Source organism: Oryzias melastigma, linkage group LG16, assembly GCF_002922805.2.
Source record: "Oryzias melastigma strain HK-1 linkage group LG16, ASM292280v2, whole genome shotgun sequence".
NCBI lineage: Eukaryota > Metazoa > Chordata > Actinopteri > Beloniformes > Adrianichthyidae > Oryzias > Oryzias melastigma.
In genome coordinates, this window is record NC_050527.1 from 5,433,354 (window position 1) to 5,448,782 (window position 15,429).

Below are 15,429 nucleotides of genomic sequence, written 5' to 3' on the forward strand. Positions count from 1 at the left end.
AAAAAACACGTGATGGAGAGGTGCAGATGACCTCGGGTCTCCGGGTCTAAAACATGGAGAAATATTGATGGAAGACATGATGATGGACAAAAAGGACAAGTACAGCAAAACCTTTGCTTTTACTGTAAGCGGGTGATTGGAGGTCATGTTGACAAAGGAGCTTGAAGCCTTAGAAGTGAATAGAAAGTCAAAAGTTTTTGAATAACACTCCTGGCGCACAGAAGACAACCATTGTGGCACACTATGCTCCATACTTCAATACAAAAATCAATATCCCTGCATATTTTTACACAAGATAACACCAAAAAGGTTTTGGGTGACCTTAGATTATGTGCATAACCTTAATTTTTTGAGGCAGCTTGTTTGCAAAACCCTGTCCCAAACAAAACAAAAGCCTCACATTTGGTATTCAATAGAGGATTTTGATATGCACGAATAATGTGTGATCAATATCTGTTGCTGAATAAAACATGCTGTTGGTTTTTGACAGGCGGATTTGAAATGGAGATGCTATGCTAATACAAAAGGCTTCAGTAAGATTGGCCCTGAACTCTCCACATACCAGCAGTTCACATTCAGACTATCTCACCTGCGCTCTCCATAATGCATGAGCAGACTGCATATATATCACCCTCTGCACAGCTCACTCACAACCCGCACGCACACGCACGAAAGCGGCATGGATACACAATTTGTGCACGATGACAGGGGACAGATCTGCTCCAGATAGCTGTGCTGGCACTTAAGCATGAACTCACACTCGTGCAATCCACCAAAGCTGAGCTGCAAACAGACAAATTGGGAATGTCATTTATTTTTTTAGGAAAAAGAAAGAAGTTGTAAATTATTTTACGAGTTTTTTTTATATACACAAACAAAATAGTTGATTTAAAAGCTTGGATACATGTTGGAGATATAAAAAAAGAATAAAAAAATTCTGCTTTGATCAAGCGGTGTGAGGCACACAGGCAGAGCTTAATCAAAACACTGGTAAGCCATCCTGAACTTTCAGGCTTTCAGCTGCTAGAAACAGGGTCAGGGTTGCTGAACAACGCAGTGTGCGCTGATCTTCAATTAGTGTGTGTTGTTTTCTTGTGTGTGTTTGTGAGAAATGGTGTGTGCGGGCTGCCAATTAACACACACGCTGTATTTCTGCAGGGTGGAGTGGGCTGAACCGGGGGACCGAGAGCTGGAAAACCAACAACAACTGCAGAGAATATCACAGCATATTGCATTATAAGATTAGGACAACAAACAATAAATATGCACTTACAGGGCAGTATGTCTGGTTTAGAAGACAACTGAATTTACTTTGTGCTTCTATCTCGTTGTGGCTCTCCGCCACTGCTGGTCTTTAACCTTGGCCTCTGGTGCTTCTGCCTATCACTATAAAGTCACCCCTCCTCCTCCTCCTACCGTTCTATCTGCCTCCTTTTTTCTCCTTCCTCCTCCTCTCTGTCTCAGTGTCCCCCCGGCACTGCTGTTGTCCACTGTTCCACTCATTCATAGTAAACACTATTGATTTTCAGCTTCGAAAATAAAAAAAAGGGCCATGAATTTTAATGCCCCTATCTGTCCCTTCTCCATCCTCTCTCTGCTCTTCACCCCCACCGATACACCCATCTTTCCTGAGGGGAGGATAAAGAGCCGCGGATGGTGTCTGTATGTATGCGCGCACTGTAAGGTGGTGTTATTGAGAGGGAGGGGGTGCATTTTTCATTTCCCAGCTGTGCCTCTCTCTCGCACAACTGCTTCCTTCGCCTGGGCCGTCCCCCTCTCCCCCCATCCCACTTTTCGTCCTTGGTCCTTCTCCCCGTCGCTGTTGTCCGCGCATCTTTTTTGTCGCTGGTTTCAACTCTGGGGAGGACGCTGATAGTCACGTAGAGATAGGGGCTGCCCATTCTTCAGCACAAAAGTGAATGCAACCCCACAAGGGATGCAGACGGAGTCTCTGGGTCAAGGCCAAGCACAGGCAGGACCGTCGCATCCTTATGAACGCCGCTTCTCCGCACAGAGTGACAGCATCACTGAATCTCTGTCATCTGCCTCTTTTCCAAAAACTTCCTCCTCTGTCTCAATTCTCCTCCTTATAGCTGCATTCAACCCCACCTTCCAACCCTCTTCTTGCCCCAACCTTTTTTTTTATTTCCCCTCCACCTCCCTCGCTCGCCCGGCCTTTCTCTTCTACTCTGTGTATTGATTTTGCTATAAGCGGTGTCCCGGTTGCGACAGGTTAGCACAGGCAGACAAAGGCAGACTTCATCAACCGGCGTTAAACACAGGAGCCGCGTCCTCAATAATCACTCCATCACACAAAAGACGACAAGAGACGGAGAGAAGAGAGAGCAGAGAGCTTGTGGAGATTATTGATGAATAGTGAGAAGTGGAAAAGAAAGGGAAGAAATGCTGTTCAAGGTTGTCTTTTTGTTTTCTTTAATAAGTAGGAAGCACGGAGAAATGGTTGGCTGCCAGGATTCAGACACATGTGCAGAGCAAATAAGTCCAAGTAGCAAGTGTGGATTATCAATGCTTCACAGGCAAATTTATTTTATATTAGGGTCCCACTCTGATCATCTTTTGATTCACTCTAAAATAGTTCTAAGTGTTCTTTCATTTCCATTATGCTGTTATTAGCCTTTATAAAAAAATAAATTAAAAAAAACTGTGCCATTTTCTAGGACATAGCTTCTGCAGAGCAGCAGGAGTTCATTAGAAATTTGCCTCTGAGTTGTGGGCGGGACCAGGGTAAGCCTGCCCCTAATTACCATCATCCGTTTGTATACAGTCCCTCAGATCCCCGACCTAACATTACTGATGCAACAAAAATAGCAAGCAACATCAGAGCTATCCTACGGTGGCCTGGAAGGGAAATTACATCAACAAATCACTCGGTGACAAAAACCTTTTAAAGGTTAAAAACAAAAAAAAATTAGCATTGCATTTTAGAAATCAAAACAAAATTCCAGAAACCAAAGAATAAAATATATTTTGGAAAACTAAAGTAATTTACAAAAAACAAAAGGAAATGTTAGAAAAACAAACCACTATGAGAAATTAGAAAAGTTTGGTACTATGGGGAATTCCCGATAGATTGATGATATCCAACATCGCTTTATGTCAAATAGTTTTCAGTTAAAATGATAAACAAATGTTTTCATCCAATCAGGGATGTCCCATTCATTTTAAAAAAATGTTTCCATTTTTTTTCCAGTTTGTGCTTTTACATTTTGGGTTCTGGAATCTGTTTTGTTTTCTAATATATAATGCTGATTTGTTATTTGTTTTCCCCTTTCATTAGTTGTTGTGATCTTTAAAATGCTTTTGTGTTGAGTGATTTGTTAGGAGTTTTTCCTTACCGAGAGAGAGGCTCCAAGCGCAGGGATGCTCAGTTTAGTTTAGTTTAGTAATCAGCTATTGTGTATATTTAATACGTGGTTTTATGTTTTTGGACAATTACCGATGTGAAACCTATTGAGACAACCATGTTGTAATTGGGCTATATAAATAAAATATAAAATTGAATTGAATTTGCCCTACAGGGCCACCGTACTATCCAGCCGTACAGATGTGAGCCAGATGCCCGTTCGGACGAGGAAAACGAAGTCGTACATGGATCTAGTCATCTACAAAGGGGATGGAGGGAACTTGTGGCTTGCCGTTGTTGGGCCTCAGCCACATCTACAAGCTTCTTTTAAATTGCACTTTTTTCATCTGCTCCTGATTCACAACAATTTTAAGCTGATTATTATTATTTTTTTTTTTGTGTATATAAATCCTCCAACATGTTAAAAACACCAAAACCACGATTGTGCCTTTAAATGTGGGCCCTAACCTCTTTTAAGAACCTTGCTATACATTAAATACATGCTTTTAAGCCATTTGGACTTCAGGCGCACCTCTCTGTGTTGCATGTGTGCATATGCATCCGAGTGTGTATACACGGACAGTTTTCATCTCCTCTTAATCTCCGGCCCTTAATTCAGAGTGTACATTGAGCCGCCTAATAGGATGTGACTGGAGCGCCTGCTGCAGTGCTAGCTGGCTAACCACTAATGAGAGGGCCGCCACAGTCAGAGAATCAAAGCGCTTCATCAGCACTCCTAATTACTTTAAACCTCGTTAGCTGGCTGGAAAGCCAGCATCTGCTCTCAGAGGCGAAGTACATCCGAATAAAGCTCAGATCCAAATGTTGCGTTTGAGTTATAACAACACCATGAGATATTATTACTTTTCTGATGTCTTTTCTTTCTATTTTTGCTGCTTTGGTGGAAATGAAAAGACCAGATTTAATACCCTACACAGTGTAACTACAATCAATAAGTATTTTTCTTCATAAGTGCGGCAGAAATGTTGCTGGAAGCTCGTCTGTGATGTTTTCCGTTGCACTAAAGTCGGGGGGGTGCTAATGTTGCCCATCTATGAAGCAGCAGGTGTGTGGACAGCAGGTTTCCATGTAGCTCTGTCTGTTTGCCCGCTTGCCCCCCTCTCTAGTCTCTGATCAAAGCACATCCTTTTAAACCCCCCCTCCCTTCAACAGTGCCCCAACCACCTTCTGCTGCTCCTCGCTTCCACCTCCAGCTCTTTTGGCCTCCACCTTCCTCCTCCCCCTCGTCCTAATTTGACTGATGATTGCACTTGTCACTCATGGCAGCATGTGGCCAATTAGCAAGACAAGTGAAGGGGAGGGGTGGGGCGAGGAGGTTGAGACGGGAGGGGGTGTTTGGATTATAATTTGTCACAACTTGTTCCACTCAGGTAGCCTTTCTTGGCTTTTAGCTGCGCCGAACACTAATACTAATTTCTGATCAATTTTCCTCGGAGAGAGACTAAGGAGGTGTACTTTATTCCCTTCTTTCCGGAGCCTCGGCCTTGTCTCACACTTTCTTGGCCACTTTAGTACCCCCCCATGTTTCAAGGTAATCACAGACTCATTTAAAGTCACTTTTGTACACTACCTCTGACTGGTGGTTAAGAGTGCGACGGCAGACCAGGCTTTTATGGGCCTTAATGTGTCCTGCGGACACTTTGGCAACCAGACTGCTGTTGCTGAAGATGTGAGAATGGAGAAAGGAGGAGGAGAGGGGGTGTGGGGGCAGCGGCGGCGGTGGTGGGACATGTGAGGCCAACAGCCATGGCGACTTAACCAGGCTGAAAAAAGGGGGGAACCAAATAGGATGAAAGAAGAGGGAGGGAGAGGGGACTGCACAACAAAATGGACAGAACATGGAAGCGTCAAAAGAAAGGGGAGAGAGGGGTCACTTAGTCACTCCTTCGGCACCCCCTGCTCTGCGCCTCCTCCCTCGTCCCCTTTGCAAGCAGACAAAGAGACAGAGGGGGGCAGCCCTAGCACAGAAAGGGAGGAGTGTGTACCTGTCACTGTCATCCCCGTTATTTCTGCTTCATAACAATTAAGGCCATTCGTTTAATATTCTACACTGTAAAAAGTGATGCATTGTATAGGTTAGCAAAAGTTCTGTAATTTTTAATATTTAAAATAGTTATTTTTCCTTTAAAGTCCCCATTACATTTTTTTAAAAAAACATAGTGTTTTAATTATGATTATGAAGTTTTAAACCAAAATCCCACAATCTAAACATCTTAAAAAGCCATTTTTCATGTTGATCTGAAGCCTCTGTTTCCAAAATCTCCTCTGAGGGGGCGTGGTTTTTAAAAGCTGAGCAGAGCAGCCCCGCCCCTGATCCCCCCTGTGTGATTATGATAGCTCTGTGTTTCACTAGCATACATCTCCATCACTGCTACATTAAAATGTCAAGCAATATCGTTAATATCCAGCCGTATCGAATGTCAGCTCGGATGAGGAAGTGAAGATCTTCGTGGATCAAACTTACTGCAAAAGACAGCGGTCAATTGAGCCACATTTCCGTGGTAACATCAAGGTCAGTGGAGTCTTGCGGAGATTTTCCAGCATTCTCAGCCCTACTAACGTAAGTACTGAAACTCACGCAAAAAATCCAGTGATTAGACCACGGAAATGCGAACAGCGGCTCATTTGGCTGCAGTCAATGGGAAGATGCCACCTAAGCTAGACACGTTAGCCGGACCAGATGAGGGGTTTAGCGCATGTGCAGCAGCGTTGTTGTGATGTAAAGAAAGCTCAATAATTCAAACAGAACCTTTCTGCCACAGTTTGTTTGACATTTAAAAGGAGAAATACTCATAAATGCAAAAACTAAAAGATTTCTTATTACATTTGTTCTCTTTCAGAAGAAAAAATGCCACACATATATGTTCAAAACTTAAAAAGAAAATGATTTTCATTGGAAGGGGACTTTAAATTAAATATTTAAGTTGATGGTTTACTCAATTTAAATTTTAATTTGATTTAAAAAAAGACAGAACTTTTGTTAATTGATCCAATGTTTCACTTTTTACAGTGTAGTTTAGAAACTCAAGAAATCCTCCAAACTAAAGTGTTAGGAGGGAAACAAAATGTTAAAAATATATATATTTAAACCGTGAAAATAGTTGTTTCCTTCCGCCTAAGTGCTGTCATATTCTGGCAACAAATAAAAAGAGTGTGACTGTGCACTTCTAACAGACAGAGAGATTGCACGAGGGAAATGAGAGTGAGAGGAGGTGCTGGAGTACAACAGATTAATTTCAGGACACAATACTCTTGCTGGGAGAAAGACAGAGAGCAGGAAGGATGGAGGGGATAAAGAAAAGGGAAAATGCTGAGAGGTAAAAAAAAATAAAAAAAAAGGAGCGGAGGGAGATTAAACACGCATTCAGCTTTCTCAAAGGGCTGTGGTGATTTTGGAAAATCTCTACTCAGTGTGTGTTTGTGGCATTGCTTATGGCGGGGTGCATTCAAAGCCTCTAAACATTAAGCACTCTCATCAAGCATCAGTGCTGAAGGACAGCAGCAGAACTCAAAAGGTTAATAAGACCCCTTCATTACCATAAATCTTATCAGCTAAATGAAATGGAGAGAAGGACCCCAGATTTCGGCGTCCATTCTGCTGGGCCAAGAGGGAGACACCCAATCAAACCCTTGTATTTTATTGGCCTTTTTTATTATCTAAATGTACTGGCACATGAGCCGGGTGACAGAGGTGACAGCCTGCGGCAATCAACAACAAAAAAAGACAGGCGCTGCTGAAAAACACGCCTTTAATTTGGGCCTCGGTCTTTTAGAAAAATAGGCTGGTCAGACTTTTTTTGCACACTTCACCAGATGAATGCTGGGAGATTTTAAGGATTGAACACATCATGCAAGCTAATAAGGTTGATCAGGAAAACCAGCGACTAAAAGGTTCAAAATAATAAGTGTGGGGGTTTTAACTGTCGTTTTAAGTGTTCCAGACGGGTTGATTGGCAGAATGTCCAGCTCTGATCATCACTAAACCCTTCGGTTTTTCTCAGCCCGTGTGGAGGTCAAGCCTTCATATGTGAGCATCATCTGTATGTTAAAGACAGGGAGATAAGGAGAGGCATCCAGAAACACAGCGGGAAGTATAAATCAATACGTGGATGGAGTCAGATGCTGTGCATGTGCTCTCTCCTGCTGATGTGTTGATTAACTGCCCACACAAATGCCACACACACTCCATCTCTACCTGCGTGTGTGTGTTTGTTCGCCCGGTGATTAAGGTCTCTGGCTCTGATTAAGTGGCTTGTTCATCCAGCCTCCGGCTAAGACTAATGTTGAGCTGCATTTTACTGGACACACTGACCAACTGCACAAAATCCTTCTTGCCAGTATGAAGCGAGACAAAGCAGAGAACACACTCTGGATTAATTAACGTCCAGTAATTGGTTCTCATCAAGGTCTTTAAGTGCTGCGTCCTGCTGTGTGGACTTCAAAGTTTCTTTGTTGGACTATACATATTTTAAAGCATGCATGTAAAGGTCAATTTCGCTGCATGTGTGAACATGCATGAAGGTGTGCTTGGCAATAATTGTGAACAGTAGAAGAAGATGAATCGTATTTCTGCTCGTCTGCCCTCTTCCCCTCGAGAGGCCCAACGCCACTCACTGCTCCTAATGAGCTGAGGGACCTCATCAGCATTAATACTACATTAGTCTGAACTAATGCACGTCTCAGAGCCCACCAATCCACCACCTATAAATAACTGCTGCCACATGTGCACACCTGTGTAAGTCCTAGAAATATGGTTAATAGGATTAAAAGGAGTTTTAAATCCCCGCTGTGACACAATAAATGAGGCAGTAATGTTGTCATCATACACATGCAGAGTGGATTTGTTTAGATTAATCGAGTAATAAGCTTAATTCCCAATTCCAAACGAAGTAATATCATCTTAATTAAAGCAGCTGGGATTACATGCTAACATCACCACACAGGGGTTTTATGTTTCCACACAGGCAAAAAGATTGTTGCAGTCGGGGTGTAGCGATTCAGCAGTTTGATTCGTGATATTTGATTGCTGATACGATTCATAGTCAATTTTGGTTCATTTTTAACGATCACTGACCTAAAATTGATCCAGGAAGTCTGTAGCCAAAACATATTCAGAGACTCAAAGATAAAGAACTGGTTATAAACAGTGCAGGTAAAGTTTTACTCAAAAGTATTTCTTCAAGATAGTCAAGTGTAAATCCATTCACATTTTAGTTTCTTAAAGCTCAGTTCACTGTTGTTTTTCCATTTTAAAATAATACAAATGGAGCATCATTAGAACATTATACCACACTGTATACCACATTTCTTTGCAAAATTCAAAGTGTTTCCAGGGCAGAGTATCGCCAATAATTTCAAGAATCTCTTCAATTTTATTCACCAGAGCCTGGATTGATTCAATTCAGATTTTTTTTTCCTATTCTTTCAATCTACCCAATTCATTTTGATTAAATTACATTTTGAGTTTACACGGTTTACATATTTAGACATTTGTTTGGAAATACATCAATAATCTATATATGTTTTGAAGATGTTCATATTATTCTGATACAGTTCACATACTTAAAAATGTATTAGTGAACTAATAATGAGATTGTTAATACCACACAGTGTTCCATGGATTCTCAAAAGAAGTTTCAACAATTGTTCTGCCTCTCCTGGAGGGCGTTTCCGTTTGGCCACTAGGTGGCGATCGCGCTATAGCCTTACACCTTATTCCAGAAGAAGAAGACAGTATGAGCAAAAAACAAATGATTACTTAAAAAAAACTTTCCCCAAAAGGATTTTAGAATTTCCTGCTTGAGAGTGTATAAAGCTGTTCATTTAGTCAGCAATGTATGCTTAGGTTGACCAAGCGTTAGCATTAGTCATCCTATGGGAAATCCCATTATACGTTAGCATGAAGCTAGCAGACTTCAGCTTTATGCGTTAGATCAATCTCTACTGTTTAAATCCAAACTGTATTTTTCAACATCAATTTATCTCATTCAGAAATGATTCTAAAACATATGTCGATTCGATTAACAACTTGCATCACACAGATCAATCTGGTTGGATTGTAGGATCTATTCATCATTACCCCCCTAGTTTCCACACAGGTTTTTGTTGTTGGATTATAACAGAAACACATGGAAAAGCAGTGAGAGGTCACCGCTGTGACTCCTTTGGGGTGTTGTCACACTGTCAAACTGTGTTGGGGGTACCTGCGTGAGCCTAATGTACGTAAATAGATGAACCGTTAGCCCATTAGCTCCAGAAGCTTTCTGCCATCAGCGTGCTAAATTCAGGACTCTGAGGCTGGCTCATATGCTGCAATCTAATTCTTTTACCACAGGGAGAGCAGGGCAGAGGAAGACAGAAGGATTAGTATTGTGACAGCGAGCTGAGAGTGGGAGGGAAAGGGAAAAGAAGAGTGGGGAGAGAGAGCTACAGAGAAGGAGAGAGAGGTAGCTTAATGCAATAAAGAATGTAGTATTGACATCTTTCTCGTGTCTATTGATTCCCCATTATGTTGCTAACAAACCCAGGTTGACATTTTGTCATTTGCAATCATGTTAACACTGCGACTCGCACGCTCTCCTCCACAAACCAATCTATACCTGCACACACTGGTTTGCAAGTGTGTTCCTGCTTTTTGCACAGCCGTGCACACTTGTTCCCTCTTTGCCACGCTTGCACAGAGCACATAGGTGAGCACACGCGTGCTCTCGCTTCACGTGCATTCCTTGCACATGCGATGGAAACCTCTAAAAAGTAGGTGAGAGGAACATAAACTGAGTAATAAACAAGTTGACTGACGGGTATGCGCTGGGCATTTTATTGGAATAGACGGTGTGAAATAGTAAACATCAGATTTTGCCTTCAGTCAGGAAACAGACATCAGCAGCTGTGTGTTTAAATGTGACCTGTAAGTGATGCGGAGATGGCAAAGCATCTTACCAGCGTCTAAAGGCTGAAGTGTATCTGCGAGTGTGAGGGCTTGTGTGCGAGGGACACTGCGAGTTGGAAGATGGTGCTTAATGGTGTGTGACTGAAATGACAAAGCTGAGATGAACTGAATCTGGGAGTGTGTGTAAATGTGTGCCGGAGATAAGGAGAAAGCAAAAGGAGCCTCACTCATGTCCCATCATATCATTTCATTCCGAGGATCGCTCTGTCTGGGAAACCTGTGGTTTCTCTTCTATGTCCCATTAAACTTTTATATACCAGTTAATGCTTATGGCTTCACGAAAGCCTCGCACAAACTGACCTGCGCCATTAAAAATAGAACAAAACGGGGATCGGTTACAGCCGTTTCCCATCCGGGTGGAAAACGATCTAACATGCTTGTTTTATGTTACTGTATATGATGGCCCGGCCGTTTCATGATTATGTGTGTGTGCGAGACTCAGCAGGGGCTGAGCAGGAGTGCTTGAGGTCTGTTGTAACATGAAAGAGGATGAAAACTCAGGGGGCGGAAGGGGGTCAGGTGGGGCTGAGTCGAACACATCGGCTGTGACCTCTGACCCCACACAAAGCTCCGGCACTAAGGAGTCAAGTAGTTGCCAGCAGTCAAAGAGACAAGTTAACTGAGAGCTGGAGTCAAGAGCCCTACAATGAAATGTGTGTGTGAGCGCTTTGAAGGCTCCAAATGAAAGCCGGAACAGCTTAAAAATATACAGAAGGTTTTGAAATATCTCTGGCGGCTATACTTTCACCTTTTTTTTGGTCTGTAAACTTTTAGCAGACAACTTTCTTGGATATGTTGGTAAAAGTTCTCATTCATCCAGATGGTGTGAACGATTGTGCCTTGATTTTGCCAACGTTTCAAGGAAAAAGATTTAAAGTCCAATTGCTATAACTTTAAGACAACTTTTTTGAAATTGTCGTTGTTGTTGTTTTGATTGGGAGGAGCTAGACTCACCGTCAAGCCCTCAGCAATAGGAGTTCAAGCGACCACTTCCAATGAAAGTCGATGTAAACATGCGTACCTTTAAGGCTTCCATGCTGACGCGTAGCTACACAACCGTTTATAGGCTCTACGCACAAAATCCACACTCATTGAACGTGTGTTATAAGATAAGCCAGGTTCAGCTTTGACCAATCAGGGATTGGATAAAGTATCAACTGTTTGAATGGAGGAGAAAGGAATAATTGCGGTTTGTGCCCGGTCAGAATTATAAAACACCAAGTCTTTCTTAAGAACAGAGCTGTGAAGAAAGGAAAAAATAGAATCTGAATTGCTTTTCTACCACTATGACTACATCCTTTTTATCAAATTGTAGGGCCATTTGAAGCTGTCTGAAAGTGTGTTTTAAATTTACATATAAGTAATGAATTTTTGCTTTTGTATGAAATCGATGTTGTTAAGGACAAGCTGGGATACTACAGCCCAATCTGAATTCTTCCCTTCTCCCTACCCCTCCATTTTTAGGGGCATTTGTAGTACTGTCTGAAATATTTCAGACACTCCTAGAGGTGGGATACAGATCCCTCTGTTGCGAAGGGGTTCTTCGAAGAACAGAAATTTGTAAGTAATGACTTTTTGTTTCAGTATAACCTTTTAAAATGTTTAAAACTGCGGTTATCATTTTTTTTGCATGCTGGCAGCTCCACGGTAGCTGACAGATGACTATTGGTGACGTCATTGAGTGTAAAAAACGTCAGGATTCGGAGACACTATTTTTCCATAACTATCCGTTTAGAGGGCTAAATGTAGGGGTAGGGAGCCAGGAAGAATTTGGATTAGGCCTAACGTCTCAGGGTTCCCCCAGAGGAGCTGGAGGAAGTGACTGGGGAGAGGGAAGTCTGGGCCTCTGCATAGACTGCTGCCACCGCGACCCGGGTCCAGTTGAGCTGAAGATGATGGATGGATGGATGTTATGTATTTTTTTTAGCACTTGCGGCTACGCACTAATGTAGATGATTGATGACGTTTAAACGGTAGTAACGTCTGACGCTTTTTTCCCACATCTCTTAGTTTGTAGGACTAAATGTAGGGATAGGGAGAAGCTGTAGGGGTAGGGAAACAATTCAGATTCTGACAAAGTTTGGAGAAAAATTTGCGAGATTTGCACCGCTTTGATATTCTTCTAAGTGTATGGTGGATTTGTATTAGTAAAAAGTACAAAAACAAGAAGTCCCTCCCAACTTGTCCAGTGTGAACACTATGAGGTAAACTCACAGGAGTTGGGCATGCCTGGTGTGACCGTAGCATCCGAGTCACAAACTTTTAGAAAGACGAATCAGAAGAACACCATCTAAGGACTTCGGCCTCTTCCTTCCACATTCAGAAGCTCCTCCTGCTGCACACCACCTCACCTTGGTTTACTTTCCGCTTTCAAACTAGGTTTTCCTCTCACCCCTCATTTTTTACATTGTCATCCACTCTTACTTTCACCCTCTCTTTCCACTATGCATTTTTTTTATCTCTTCTTGACGTTCACCATTTTTCAATGCGTGGAAAGCAAAAACTCCTCCTACCTGGTTCTTTTGTGCCTCCTCCCCAAAGCAACCCCCTATCCCAATGCTTTTCCAACATGTGATGGGTCCCTTTTCTCCATGTGCACTATTTTTTCTCTTTACCTCTATCACCTGTCCTCCTGCTGTGGCATGTTGCAATCTGTTGACTGAGTATGTGGACTAAAAGGTGAAGCTCTGAAAGCCAATGGCCTGAAACTGTTGTGGAAATGAAACACTGTGGGGAGGTGAGGAGGAGCTGGCCCTTTAAGAGCCCATCCACAACCAAGGAGACTCACTATTTCACTGTAGTTATTTTAAGAATAAACACAAAACTTTACTCCATATTTGCAGGTTTTCTGGTCTATTCTAGTCCCATGAAGGGCAGACAGATTTGTAATAAGAGGCTGAGCATCTGTTGGGAGTTGGAGGAGGCTCGGAGGGACGGATCTGAGGAGCCGGTGCCTGGCTGCTCCCTCCACACGTCCTTTTCTTCCACTTGAGCGCAGATGAAACGCAGACGGCGCCACCGTTTCAGCCGGCACCCTCCCCCTCCCTCTGCTGCGCCGCTTCCCACCGTGCAGCAGCCAAGCAACGGGACAGAGAGACGCAGTCATTCGTAGTATATTCCTGGAGTGTTTGCAGAGATGTGAGCCCCAGACAAGCTAAACCTGCCTGCGAGTCGGAGCAAAAAAGAAGAAAAAAAAGGGTGCGAAGGCGCAGCGACAAAGGAGCAACTACACCAGTGCAAAACAGCCCAATAAAAGAAACAATAAAGACTGTTATCCCCTTTTTACACGGCCAATGCGCTGTGCACCTACTCTCCCCTTCTGTCTCCCCCTCTCACTGCCTCAACCGGCCCAGGAATCGATCTCCGCAGGATCGATAAGTTGGCATGAATATTCCCTGCCTGCCGAGAGTCTAGTTGGGGAGAGTCGGAGGCTGAGGCTCAGGCGCAGGCAGTGGAGAAGAGGGGAAGGACGGGGACGGAGGCAGAGGAGCTGAAATCTGGGAGAAAATGCGCGCGCAGGCGGCGAGGAGACAAGCCAGCGCTTGCAGGGGTGGGACAGCAGCGCATCTTCCCACACAGGACAGCAGAAAAGGAGATTTTCTGATGCTCATTTTTTATATGTTTGGACAATAAACACCCCCCTCTGGAAATGCTTCTTGACTGTAAGAGCCGCCACAGAAGCCAGGAGGAGTATTTGAGGAAACCGTGGAGTGTGCGCTCGTGTGTAAGTGGGTGTGCGCCCCGGCGGCTCTCTTGCGCTGCAAGCGCATCGGCGCAAAAGCAAGGCGGGGCGGGTCTGCGCGGCTCCCCGACACGGAGGAGGTGTATAGCAAGGAGAAAAGAAGGGGAGGAAAAAAACATGTCTTACCGGAGTTGGAGCGGGGAGCCAGAGGGGACTTGAGGCGCCAGGCGTTGAGGTCAGGGGCAGTTCTTTGAAACACGAACGGCACCGGCAAGGGGACAAACATGGTCTTGCTTGGTGTTCTGACGCCCAAATTCTAAGAGAAGTGTTGCAACAAGAGTCCCGAAGCCTCTGAATCTTCGTCCGCCGGGAAAATATTTGCTCTGAGGACCTCACAGCATTCGCAGTTAGGAGTGCGCACATGTAGCCCAGCTGCGCACTTTTATTTACAGAAGTGGGAGCCGACTGCTGGTCGGCGTTGGTTTTGGTGTAGCCTAAATGTGCATAGAACATATATGTATGGTCCCTTGAGTTCAGCTCAGACAAACAGACGGATGGAGAGAGGAGCAGGACTCACTACTACGTAAAAAGTTCCACCTGCAGGCCTGCCGTGGAGCTTCTCAGAGCAAGGCTGTTGCGTGTAAAGCTCTGTCTGAGTAAAGACCGGCTGTTATTGTGTAAGTCTCTCAGCAGTTGTGTTTCCTGCAGGTGTGAAAAAGGCATGAGAACAGTCGTTATAGTCTACTCCTGTCGGCCGGATTGAGCTTTGGTATCTGCAGCTTTACAGCTAATACAAGAGAAAGCCAACGGAGGTAAATGTATTTGGAGACTCCCTATTCTCTTATTCTTGCTGCGTAAAGTCTTACATTCGCGCGCTAGCGGGTCGCGTGCGCATTAAAAAGCAGCTTAATTAACGCGCGTCGCACCTGCTAATTAATGACGGAGTGCGTGAGGAAAGAGGTGCAAAAAAAAAAGGAACGCACACAGAGCGCGCGCGCCTGACACTCACGCTCCTCCTCCCTCGCGCTCTCTCTGTCACAAGGCAGTAATTAAAACGCAATCAATCGATACATAAACAAACAAATAAACACAGGCAAGGAAAATAAACAAATAAATAAATAACAAACAAAAAATAACAGTGAGGGAGGGGGAAAATAATAATAAAAGACTAGAATCCGGTCATGGTGCCGCGTTTCGTCGGAACACTTGCCTATCTGCGTCCATCCGTCTGTGTGTCTTTTATTTTAGTGTATGTCTGTTTGTCCCCGTTATTATCTGGGAACCCCCAACAGCTCATTCGACCCGGCTCCCTCCAGGATTGTAGCGATCTGCCACAAGGCTGGCCGCAACATTGAGGCGAGAGAGGACCCGCTACTACTCACACATCGCCACCCCCACCCCCGCACCTCCCTC

General features: G+C 43.8%; 1 protein-coding gene across 3 annotated transcripts in view; it reads right to left on the reverse strand.

Annotated features, from left to right (window-relative positions):
- pou2f2a (POU class 2 homeobox 2a) overlaps positions 1–15,423 on the reverse strand; it is a 47,081-nt gene extending 31,658 nt beyond the window's left edge. For all 3 annotated transcript variants that reach the window (XM_024267776.2, XM_024267774.2, XM_024267777.2), the window contains exon 1: positions 14,203–15,423. In XM_024267776.2, coding sequence (XP_024123544.1) covers positions 14,203–14,302 — 100 coding nt within the window. In that variant the 5' untranslated portion in view covers positions 14,303–15,423. The remainder of the gene's footprint in view (positions 1–14,202) is intronic.
- Positions 15,424–15,429: the final 6 nt, after the last annotated feature.